The sequence below is a fragment of the Ranitomeya variabilis genome, chromosome 5 (assembly GCF_051348905.1).
Source record: "Ranitomeya variabilis isolate aRanVar5 chromosome 5, aRanVar5.hap1, whole genome shotgun sequence".
Classification (NCBI taxonomy): domain Eukaryota; kingdom Metazoa; phylum Chordata; class Amphibia; order Anura; family Dendrobatidae; genus Ranitomeya; species Ranitomeya variabilis.
Window position 1 is genome coordinate 290,979,900 of NC_135236.1, and position 13,381 is coordinate 290,993,280.

The following is a 13,381-nucleotide window of genomic DNA, read 5'->3' on the forward strand; positions in this document are numbered from 1 at the left end:
CTGACTGATGGCTGGGAGGCCGTTGTGTCCGGGGGAAAAGACGTGCCCCCGGACAGACTAAAGGTATGGTGCGAAAATGATAAAAATTAATATTGCTGCGTTGGAAGGGAGCACAAAAAGAAGAGCCACCTTCACAGAATGCAGCATTAGTGCTGCACAAGGTGGCTCTTTTAGTTAAAAACGCCAGAGGGGGTGACAGGCTACCTTTAACCCTATAGAGAATCTATGGGGTATTGTCAAGAGGAAGAAGAGACACCAGACCCAACAATGAAGATGAGCTTAAGACTGCTATCAAAGCAACCTGGGCTTCCATAACACCTCAGCAGTGCCACAGGCTGATCGCCTCCATGCCACGCCGCATTGATGCAGTAATTGATGCAAAAGGAGCCCCGACCAAGTATTGAGTGCATTTACTGAACATGCATTTCAGTAGGCCAACATTTCGGATTTTAAAATCATTTTTTCAAGCTGGTGTTATACAGTATTCTAATTTACTGAGAGAATAACTTTAGGGTTTTCATTGTCTGTAAGCCATAATCATCAACATTAACAGAAATACACACTTGAAATAGATCACTCTGTTTGTAATGACTCTAATACAAAAAGAGAAACTCATATTATATAAAGAACTGAAATAAATTAACTTTTTGATGATATTCTAATTTTGTGAGAAGCATCTGTATGTGAGGACAACCACCAAAGTTATTTTAAACATACCCAGCTGTATAGAGCCTTTCTTTAGCATTATCTTGTGGGATATTGAATCTTCTGCCTGTGTAATGAAAGAATCATACCTTTATCAAAAGTGGTACCTGCACTTTTAATTAAAGGGGCACTTGCACTGCAAGATGATCGTGAACAAGCATTTATTAATAGCGCTTGTTTCACAATTATCTTGCCAAGTAAACAGGCTGCCGGTCACCTGATGAATGAGCAAGACTCCTGTCCATTGGGTGAAATGATCTCTTACACAAAGTAAAGGATCACTGTTCATGGCAGCGAATCATCTTGTGTAAACATTAATCTGACTGCTGAGAACCATGGCAGCATATGCATACTTAATGATGTAGTGTAGATCGCTCATTGCGCATTGCTTGCTTTTGTCTGTCTACCTGCGTAAACAAGTAGTCAAATGACCACTGAACGTTAAAGGGTTACTGATCAGCAGCTGTACCATGCTGCCCCTTCAGTCCCTGAAAACAGACCTTTAGGGGGAAAAAAATTCCAAATGATATGATCTAATCCTCCTGGGATACTGCCTCTGAGCTGGATGGATACCTTCTTTTTTCTCTACTGAATTTATGACTCATAAGTCTTGCCCGTTATGTGTCCGTGGTACTGTAGGCCAATCACTATCTTTTCATAGAATTCAATATCTTTTTATTTGTAGAAAATGGATTTATCAAGTGCCATATATAATACAATATAGGATTTTCCCTGCTTATATTACCCTTCATGACTTGCTTATAGCCCGCTCTTCTTTCTGTAAAGCGTTCTTATTCAAGCTAATTTCAATAAACCTCTAGATGTACCGTGCTTCTGTATAATTTTGGCATATTTCTGAGAACAGTCCACAATCCATATTAATAAACATATTGTGTTTTTATGCTGTTCTATTGCAAATGCTTATGAGTAATCAGTCTCTATCCATAGTAATCAACATATGGCGAAATATATTTGTGTCAACATTTTTCCCAATAAATTAATAGAATATATGTAAGCTCGGACAGTCCAGTTATATGGTTAAACATTCAGCTGCAATAATTCTACCCCATTTTTATGATTGTAACCCATTTTATGCAAATAGATCCCCTATCATGAGATATATATATGCATGCCGATATACATAAAGAACAAAGGTAACGGTGAGATGCTGAAATAGTAAGGACTTTTCATGTTCTTTATAAAATATGTGTATAATGTATATATCTCTATGGCTATGTTTCCACGGTCAGGAAACGCTCAGGATTTGCTGCGGATTGGACGCTGCGTACATCTGCAGCGTCCAGATGTTACAGCATAGTGGAGGGGATGTTATGAAATTCCGTCTCCACTATGCGTGCAGGGCCGCATCCGGACATGCGACGCGTCTTTCAAGGCCACAGCATGTCTATTTATCTTGCGGAGTCACTCCGTCTCGGCAAGGTAAATAACAGTCTATCTATAGGATGCTGTGATTCCGCATGTGTTCAGTGACCACATCCGGAATCACTGCACGTACAATAGGGGGCGGCGCGGGGTATCCTCTGCGTCCAAAGTGTAGAGCTTCCGGACCATGGATACATACCCTAAGGCCACCATAGAAAATGCGGCAAGCTGCACGGACTGAACTGCTCAGTTGCGAAGCTGCACAGATCTGTCAACTGTATTGTGGCCGCGCCCAGGTACTTCGCATCCAACCTCTATTGATTTGAATAGGGGACGGATGTGCAACACCTACTCATGGATACACTGCTGTTGACAGAGCTGTGGTATATAACTCCGCAATCGAGCACATCCAGCGGGCAGCGGCAGCAGTGGGAACAGCCCATCGGCATTTGTGCTGAGTGCTGCATCTCCATCAATCCGATATTATAAAAGTCCTGGAGAACCTCTGATGAGAATACGAATGATTCGTTCGTTACTTGTGTACTGGTCAATATCCTGTATCTATACATCAGTCACCATTTTAGAGAAGTGATTTTACTTTTTTGCAGCATCCTGCAATGCTTGACTTTGTTTCATGTGTTTTGCTTATAAAAAAATTTCCCTGCATAAACCGTTTAATTTAAGCTTGCTTTATGTGTTTGGGTCAAAGAAGCTATTTCACTACCAACGTCGTGCTTATTTATGATATCCGAATGACGACCTTTCCAGTAGTTGATTGCTTCTGTGATAAGCGTGAAATAAACGGTTTATGAAAATGGACTTCAAAGAGCTTAAATTCAGTGTGTGCATCTTCAAGACAGAAGTAGTGTGTTTTTATATTCTGCCTTCACTGTTCAACTTTAATCGTCCTTTTAATATAAACTGACATTATTTTAAAGTTCCCATTTTCTGTTATTGTGTTATAGGCTATGTACGGTTATGCAGCTTTTTTTTTTTTTTTTTTGCTCCAGTGCATCTAAAGAGAAAATGACATGTTGGGTAATCTTGATTAAAATAATTCATCCGTTAGGTCAAAGTAATAGCGGAGTACACTACAGTGTTTAGAATACAAATCTGTTGTACCTTGTGCTCCTGAGGAAGCTAGAGTGCGAAACTCACGTGCTATCTGGTGTGTTGCAGTGACTTCTTTTTTCTTTATCTTGTCATATGGTAATATGATCTGTATGCATTAGTGTAAGTATAGTTCTTTGCAGTCTATTGCTTTGACAGTTTGAGATAAGTTATCTGATATATATGTATTTGTGTTCAAAATAATAGCAGTCCAATACGACTAATCAGATTAATCACTGTTTTTTGTATAAATTATATTTCCACCTGTCAAACAATTTACCAGTTGGTGCAGAAAACAAGCAGTCTCCCCATTCATGATCTGCAGGTTGTTGAGTCTGTGTATTAGAATAATTAATTGAACGGGGGGGGGGGGGAGGGTGTTCAAATTAATAGCAATGTGGAGATCAGTTAGTGAGGGCAATCATCCTTTCAAGAGACAGGCGTCAATCAGGTGGCCCTTATATAAGGGTGAAGCCAGGACATGTTGTACATGCATTTCTCCTTGAAAGCCTGAGAAATATTGGTCGTTCGAGACATTGTTCAGAAGAGAACAGCGTACTTAGATTAAAAAGTTGATTGGACAGGGTAAAACTTATAAAGAAGTGCAGACAATGATGGGCTGTTCAGCTAAAATGTATTTAGGCATAGATTATATATACCGTACTATTTACTGTACAATTTCAGAATAGTCGCTGTTATTTCCCCGTCTTACCTTCTGCATTCATTTAGGATTTTATGTTCCTTTGTGGGATATGACCTTCCTATTGCGTCTCTTTTCTGATCCTTGTTTATGTATTAGCTAAGATACACAATTTTATTTGTATCTACTCTGGCATATTGGTCTTTTGTTTCTTTTAGCATTAAAACTTGAAACAAGACTATATATGCAATTAAAAAGTAAAAAATAAATACTGTTTTTGACTCGTGTTTACTGTTGATTATTTAAAGGGAATCTCTTAGGCTACGTTCACATTTGCGTTGTGCGCCGCAGCGCACAACGCAAACAAAAACGCAGCAAAACGCATGCACAACGCTGCGTTTTGCGCTGCATGCGTCCTTTTTTTGATTGATTTTGGACGCAGCAAAAATGCAACGCAAAACGCAAGTGCGACGCATGTCCATGCGCCCCCATGTTAAATATAGGGGCGCATGACGCATGCGGCGACGCTGCGGCGCCCGACGCTGCGGCGCAGACCGCAAATGTGAACGTAGACTTAGTAGGATAAACCCTCCTAAACTGCCTAAATAGGTGTGCGGGTCATAGAAAGTAGAATAAAATGATACTTTGATATCTGCGATCCGTTATCTTATTCTAGACGAGAAATTCATATTTTTCTTACTATGTAAATGAGCTGTTAAGATCTATGGACTGGACATAGATCTCCCCAAGTCTCTCCCTCCAGAACTTATTTTAAATGAAAGGGGACATTACCAGTGTGAGATATGTAATGACTGACAGTCTGCTCTGGTAACTGCCCCTCTCAGTTAAAATAAGCTCTGGAGTCAGATTCTTAGGAATATCTGTACAGGCCATTGATATTAACAGCTTAGTCTACGTTCACATTAGCGTTCGGCGCCGCAGCGTCATGCGCCCCTATGTTTAACATGGGGGCGCATGGACATGCGTTGTGCTGCGTTTTGCGACGCATGCGTTTTTTTGGTCGCAAGCGTTGGGCGCAGGAAACGCAGCAAGTTGCATTTTTTTTGCGTCCAACTTTCGGCCAAAAAGGATGCATGCGTCGCAAAACGCAGCGTTTTAGCGTGCGTTTTGTTGCGTTTTTGTTTGCGTTGTGCGTTGCGTCGCCGACGCTGCGGCGCACAACGCAAATGTGAACGTAGCCTTATTTACATATTAAAAAAAAGAGTGCATTTCCCTGAAATAAGACATTTGAATCACAGATATCAAGGTATCATTTTATTCAGCTTCCTATGACCTGTGTGTCCATAGCATAGAAATGTTGATCCTACTCACAGATTCATTTTAAGGAAACCGAATTCATACTCTATATAAGATTTTAGTAAATACAATGGTATAGATAGTGGATCCATGTGTCACCACAGTGCTGGAAAGGACGCCTATTTTTGCCCAAACTGTATCCCCAAAGAGGCAATTTTCACTTGTTTAAAGTGAAAGCTAGAAGGTCCTCTTTATTGTTGAAGAATAGAGACTGCCTGATTCATCAAGACCGGCATTGTTTGCTCTGGCCTTGATGAAGAGGTGTGCAGGAGTCAGATGTTCCTGATACACAAAAAGGTGCATGCCTCTTTATGAATCTGGAGGGTCTTGACGAGTTGCATCCAGGTACTGGATCAGGATTAGGATTGGACATTTCTTTAAAAGGGTTCTCCCATAAAATACATTTATCACTCATCCACAGGATAGGTAAAAATGTGCGAATGCTGGGGGTCAGTATGAAAGGGTCTCCCACTGACCACAGATGAATGTGAATATGAATTCCAAAGTCCCTGGTGTGAATGATACTATAGTGAGCATATAGGACTCCAGAAGCATTGTCTTTCCCTGGAAGTTTTAGGCTGCTGTTCATGATCATAGTGGCTACACATGCAAACTAACTTTCCATCCACAAAGGGGGTATTGGGTCCACCAATTTTGGGATCGGTGGGAGTCTCAGCCAGGTATCCCACTATCCTACATTTAACCTATAGGACAAGCTCTTTGAGGATATCCTCACCCTGAACACAACAGGATTCACATGGCTTCAAGTAGGCAGTCAGTCTCACCCGTCTTCCCTATCCCCCACTCCAATCTATGTCTGAAATATTCAGAAAAATGTAAACTGAACTTTTTTTTACTGACTTTGTTTTTCAGAGTGCTCAGTTTTATAAAGTTACTACTGAACAATATCAATCCGCTGCAAACACTGTGGAGTCAAGATTCAAGTAAGGACGTTTTTTGTTTGTTTTCATATTTGTAAGTGGTAGAAAGAAAGACTTCTGTATGGTGTACATGGTACCTATAGTGTTTGTGTCAGAGTTCCTGGCAGATTTATCCTGGAAAGTGAAATGTGATAAAGTAATTAAAAATATATGTGCTGGTCCTCCACACTGCTCATTACTTACTGGGCTGGAGTAGTGGTTTACCATCACGTGATGTGTTGCTGCCAATAACTGACCTCGTCCACAGTGCTGATAAGAATATTTATTTTTATTTTTTTATTTAAATAAGGGTGAAAACCTGTTAGGCAAAGGCTGAATGTGTAATTAATATGGGCAGTTCACATACCACTTTATCTTGTGTCCTAGAATAAAGGCCAACCTATACATTAGAATAAACTCAATCAATCCCACTAAGGTCATCCAACAGCCTAATGTGTATGGTGGGGCCTCCCATCTCTTACCCCTACAGATCATGTTGGGGAGAGAAGGATCATGGGAGAGAAGGATCCTGGCTGCTCAATTTCAGCAGATGATCTTTTTGTTCTCCATTGAGAGAACCCGCTGCTAGAGGGGTCTGACAGTGGCTCCCTCGTCTAGACCAAAGGCGTGCTCGGCCAGACGTTCCTGTGAATGGGCGAGTCGGGAGTGATTAATGTCAATCGTTCAGTCGATAGCTATCTGATGTGTGTGAGGGCCCTACATGTTTAGGGATGCTAACTTCACCTTTTCATTCATACAAATAAAAGCGAATACTAAGTAACATCATATCTGCAATATTCCTTTTAAAACTGGTTGACGTCATCTGCCATCATTGTTATATGCACTGGTGTTGACAGACAAGTCTGCAGTACAAAAGGGAACTAAAAATGGCAAATGTTTTATATTTTTTTTCTTTATGGGAGATATGTCTGCCCCCTATAGATGTGGAATTATCATAGTGAACACAAGATATATACATATCTCCATGTTGACAGAAGTGTCACAATCTTTACTCTTTCTTCTTGGTTAAATTTTCACCACAATAGCTTTGACATTACTCTGCATATTGCTATGTGCTTTTGTTACAGGGAATCTTTCATCAGGTTTTTGCTAACTCAACAGAGAGCAGTATATTGTAGGAGACCTGAATTCCAGCAATGTATCACTTAGTTTACTGGGTGCAGCTGTGATGCAATCAGTTTTTAGATGCAGCGGAGCTCAGAAAGCTGCTCCCACCATACCACAGATTATAAGACCCATTTGTTTCATAAAAAATGTTGGTAGAAAGATTATGTCTTATAATTTGAATGTAGCTTACTGGTGGGGAGGGGGGAGATCTGCTGTGGTGGAGTGGGGTCCCAGGGTCAATGCTGCAGGAAACTGAACGCGGCAGGAGAATGGGGCGATGCTGAGGGATCGAGGCTGGCAGGAGTGGGTGTTCAGCGGTACGACACTGCAGCGGGCTCCGGGCTTTCATAAAATGTCTCCCGAGATCTCAACCTGCTCATGCGTCGCCTCTGGTGGCCATTTTCACAAAGTTCACCTCATTGAAAACCATGGAAAGTGTGGGGGTTCCGCTGACATTTTGTGAAAGCCCGGAGCCCATCACCCTGCTCAACACCCACTCCTCCCAGCCTGGGGCCCCCAGCAGCGGCTCTGTGACCCCGCACCACTGCAGCCGCCACTCCAGTAAGCTACTGTAAAAGCAGATTATAAGACGCACCACTATTTTATTTAAAGAAATGTTTTTCTATTTTCCTGCACAAAATTTGGGGTGCGTCTTATAATCCGCAAAATATGGCCCATTGTATATTGACAGTAAGCTGCAAAACATGGGTGAATAAATGGTCACTGGATATGCTGCCTCAATTTCCATATTGGCTGTATATTGACAGTAAGCTGCTAACCTGTGCTGGGGGCGTAGTTGGACCACGAGGCATGTGAGCTGTTGACTGAGTAGTGCTAATATTCAACTGCCCAATAAGTGAAATCGGTGTCTCAGCCCCTACTACCTCGTGCTGCCCTCAGATTACATAGCATAAACCAGCTGACAGATTCTCTTTTAACATGCTTTGACAAATTGCACATGCATGGCAAAAGGAGAGAGGGGGGGGGGGGGGGAGTTCCTTTTGTGTTATTGAGCAGTTTATTTGAAGGCGAAAGTGTAGAGGTGGATGCAATCAAAATATCCAATGGTTTTGGGGCTTTGGTTTGAAAAAAAAAAAAATCTAAATCCTCCCACCTAACGTTTAATACAATTATGGCTACCTGCTTCCACCACTATGGGGAGTGGACTACATATATTTTTTGCAGTAAACTGAAGGTGTAAGTTTTCTCTTTATGGAGAGTGACATGCCAGGTCTGGCATGCTCCTCTGGGAAATTAAATATGCAAACTGTCAGAGGAAGTGGACTTGAACTCTAGTGCCACCTATTGGTAGTAGCAATCCCAGAAGTCAATATCGACCCTTTAACGAGCCTTGCAATATGACTTAGGTTAAACCATAAGCTGCACACCGTGGCAGCAGGCGGCTAGAGAAGGGGCTTTGAAGCTGAGAATATTCACCACCAAACTGGACATCAATTGTGAATGAATACAAGTCTGAAAAAGCCGATCACTGACGTTTTACATAACGAATGCAATTACTGTAGGTAGTTCCTGCTGATCACACAATACTACTACATTGTGTGAAATTGTTCTGCACTTGATGACAGCGGCATGACTTTTATTCCTTTGTCATTAGTACAAAGACTGTAAGGCAGTAGTGTCAGAAAGAAAGGGTGCATGCCACCTGAATCCCTTCAAGCATGTAACCAAGGATTGGAATGCACAGAGTACATTGAGAGAAGCTTATTACCTCTTTCTCTTAGTGCAAATGAGCTTACAATTATGCACACTCTTGATAAATGCCTTATCTGTGCTCGGCCTCGAGAAACATTGATCAAATTCCCAATGATCAAATGCTTTATCTCTGTGAGCCACTAATTCACATTGATCACATTCTAAATGATCAAGTTCAATGGGCTCCTGCACAGCGCAAATTGCATTATAAGAACATTACTAAAACATGCCACTGTTTCTAATGCAGGAATAATATTTCCAGCAGTTGCATTATAACCATTTTTATTAGATTATGAAGATGTCGTCCTTGTAATGAAAAGTTTACACAAGAAGAGAAGAATTTGATATTACAGGAAGAACATGGCTTTGGGCTAGGATTTGGGCTTTTACAAAGTAATTACATTTCTACATTTGTATTAGCTTCCCTCCCCTTTGTAATTAAAGGGACGGTAGCAGGAAACACAGCAGATGCCTCGGTAACATTGTATTCCCCCTGGCCATCCGAGTCAAAGTATAACGGCTTTATTATTCTACTAAAATCACAGTAATTAAGAAGCAGATATCGTGTCCCTAAAGTTTTTTTTCTACCTCTTGTTAGTTATTTTTTAACAGGGCTAACAGCATAAAATAAGATTATGTTTAATTGCAGATCTGTCATAAGTTTATTAAGGGTTTTTTCCAACTACATTCATATAATAGGTGTCCACAGGATAAATGGTTAATAATCCCCCTTTATGAATGGAGTAGTGGTGTGTATGTTGGACCACAGCTTCATTCACAGAGGGGACTTTGGGCTTCATCTTTATAAAATTAGTATATTAATTGAATTCCCAAACATGTTGATACTCCCTTACTTAATTGGATTGCTGGCGTATTAAGACTTACGACTTCACATTAGTTTGTTCTTTGGCAGCAGTGTCGGAAACCAAACATTTAGGAGATGATTAACTGTATAATAATATCTTGTTTAACTCATTTCCGGTAATGGCTATTTTGTGGTTTCTTTTTTCTATTTTCAAGATCCATAACTTTTTTTATACAGATATTTGCCCCATATAATGCTGCGCATGGCCCCATACAAATATTTGCCCTATATAATGCTGCACATGGCTCCATACAGATATTTGCCCCATATAATGCTGCGCATGGCCCAAAACAGATGTTTGCCCTATATAATGCTGCACATGGCCCCATAAGATGCTCCATACAGATATTTGCCCCATATAATGCTGCACATGGCCCCATACAGATACCGTATATACTCGAATATAAGCCAACCCCCCTAGTTTTGCCACAAAAAAAACTGGGAAAACTTAATGACTCGAGTATAAGCCTAGGGTGGGAAATGCAGCAGCTACCGGTAAATTTCAAAAGTAAAAATAGATACCAATAAAAGTAAAATTAATTGAGACATCAGTAGGTTGTGTTTTGGATTATCCATATTGAATCAGGAGCCCCATATAATGCTCCATACAGTTCATGATGGGCCCCATATAATGCTCCATACAAAATACGCCCCATATAATGCTCCATACAGTTTATGATGGGCTCCATAAGATGCTCCATATTAAAATATGCCCCATATAATCCTGCATAAAGGTTAATAATGGCCCCATAAGATGCTCCATAGACACATTTGCCCAATATAATGCTGCATAAAGGTTGATTACAGCCCCATAAGATGCTCCATAGAGATATTTACCCCATATAGTGCTGCACAAATGTTATGGCGCCATAGAGATATTTGCCCCATATAGTGCTGCACAAATATTGATTATGGCCCCATAAGATGCTCCATACAGACACTTGCCCCATTTGGTGTTGCTGCTATAAAAAAAAATCACATACTCACTTCTCGTCGCTCAGGCCCCCGGCACTTCAAATATTAACCTTTCCTCATTGCGGCCACCGCTCCGTCTTCAGCGTCTTCTGCACTGACGTTCAGGCAGAGGGCGTGCACTATCCACGTCATCGCGCCCTCTGGCCTGAGCGTCACTGCAGAAGACACTGAAGACTGAGTGGCGGCTGGAACGAGGAGAGGTGAATATCGCGCAGCGCTGCGCTCCCTCTCCCCATTATACTCACCTGCTCCTGGCGCCGTGCAGTCCCTGGTTCCCCAGCACCGCAGCTTCTTCCTGTATTGAGCGGTCACATGGTACCGCTCATTACAGTAATGAATATGCGGCTCCACCCCTATGGCAGGTGGAGCCGCATATTTATTACTGTAATGAGCGGTACCATGTGACCGCTTGGTGCAGGAAGAAGCTGAGGCGCCAGGAGAACCAGGGACGTGCAGGGACCGCGCCAGGAGCAGGTGAGTATTATTAGACAGCCCCCGCTCCCCCTCCCCTGCAGACCCCTGGGTATGACTCGAGTATAAGCCGAGAGGGGGACTTTCAGCCTCAAAAAATGGGCTGAAAATCTCGGCTTATACTCGAGTATATACGATATTTGCCCCATATAATGCTGCACATGGCCCCATACAGATATTTGCCCCATATAATGCTGCGCATGGCCCCTTACAGATATTTGCCCTATATAATGCTGCACATGGCCCCATATGATGCTCCATACAGATATTTGCCCCATATAATGCTGCACATGGCCCCATACAGATATTTGCCCTATATAATGCACATGGCCCCATACAGATGTTTGCCCCATATAATGCTGCACATGGCCCCATAAGATGCTCCATACAGACATTTGCCCCATATGCTGTTGCTGCGATTAAAAAAAAAATGACAAACTCACCTCTCAGGCCCCCAGCACTTGCTATGTTCACCTGCTCCGCATTCCACCGTCTGCACCGCTGTGTCTTCCCTGTCCTCTGCACTGACTGTTCAGGTAGAGGGCGGCGCGCACTAATCACGTCACCGCGCCCTCTGACCTGAACGTCACTGCAGAGGACGGGGAAGACGCAGCGGCGGCCGGCGGTGGAACTGGGGACAGGTGAATATCGTGCACTGCGTTATACTCACCTGCTCCTGGTGCAGTGTCCCTGGTTCTCCGGCGCTGACAGCTTCTTCCTGTAGTGAGCGGTCACATGGTACTGCTCATTACAGTAATGAATATGCGTCTCCACCCCTATGGGAGTGGAGTCGGGTCCATATTCATTACTGTAATGAGCGGTACCATGTGACCGCTCACTACAGGAAGAAGCTGCTGGCGCACGGGAACCAGGGACGTGCAGGGACTGCGCCAGGAGCAGGTGAGTATAATTACACAGCTGCTGCTCCCCCTCCCCTGCCGAGAGGGGCAATTTCAGCCTAAAAAAATGGGCTGAAATTCTCGGCTTATACTCGAGTATATACGGTAATCATATTAGTTACATAACATGATCCCAAACTGTTAATTTGATGAGATTATAAAAATATTTATACATCATTATGTGATCAAACTCAACTTGAAATCAACATGTGGCGGTATTTTCTGACAAATTATTTTTCATACACTGTGTGAGAAGTGCACTTATGCTGCGCCTTAAAACAGATATAATGACAAGCCACAGTATATGGCGGTATTTAATGGCAAGTGATTTTTATGCACTATGTTGGAAATGCACATTTTTTAATGAAGATGTGAGTGTGTTTTCATTCCTTTTTGGCGTGCAACACCTACGACTATTTAATTAATCACATGTTATTTGCAGTGTTAAGTACTTTGTACACTACACTCACTGGCCACTTTATTAGGTACACCTGTCCAACTTCTTGTTAACACTTAATTTCTAATCAGCCAATCACATGGCGGCAACTCAGTGCATTTAGGCATGTAGACATGGTCAAGACAATCTCCTGCAGTTCAAACCGAGCATCAGTATGGGGAAGAAAGGTGATTTGAGTGCCTTTGAACGTGGCATGGTTGTTGGTGCCAGAAGGGCTGGTCTGAGTATTTCAGAAACTGCTGATCTACTGGGATTTTCACGCACAACCATCTCTAGGGTTTACAGAGAATGGTCCGAAAAAGAAAAAAAATCCAGTGAGCGGCAGTTCTGTGGGCGGAAATGCCTTGTTGATGCCAGAGGTCAGAGGAGAATGGGCAGACTGGTTCGAGCTGATAGAAAGGCAACAGTGACTCAAATCGCCACCCGTTACAACCAAGGTAGGCCTAAGAGCATCTCTGAACGCACAGTGCATCGTACTTTGAGGCAGATGGGCTACAGCAGCAGAAGACCACACCGGGTACCACTCCTTTCAGCTAAGAACAGGAAACTGAGGCTACAATTTGTACAAGCTCATCGAAATTGGACAGTAGAAGATTGGAAAAAAGTTGCTTGGTCTGATGAGTCTCGATTTCTGCTGCGACATTTGGATGGTAGGGTCAGAATTTGGCGTAAACAACATGAAAGCATGGATCCATCCTGCCTTGTATGGAGCATCTTTGGGGTGTGCAGCCGACAAATCTGCGGCAACTGTGTGATGCCATCATGTCAATATGGACCAAAATCTCTGAGGAATGCTTC

The 13,381-nt window shown here is 42.4% G+C and overlaps 1 protein-coding gene across 2 annotated transcripts in view; it reads left to right on the forward strand.

Moving 5' to 3' along the window:
• The window catches only part of CHCHD3 (coiled-coil-helix-coiled-coil-helix domain containing 3), a 267,662-nt gene that overhangs the window by 209,010 nt on the left and 45,271 nt on the right, over positions 1-13,381 (forward strand). For both annotated transcript variants that reach the window (XM_077264447.1, XM_077264445.1), the window contains one exon: positions 6,029-6,099. In XM_077264447.1, the coding sequence (XP_077120562.1) occupies positions 6,029-6,099 (71 nt within the window). The remainder of the gene's footprint in view (positions 1-6,028; positions 6,100-13,381) is intronic.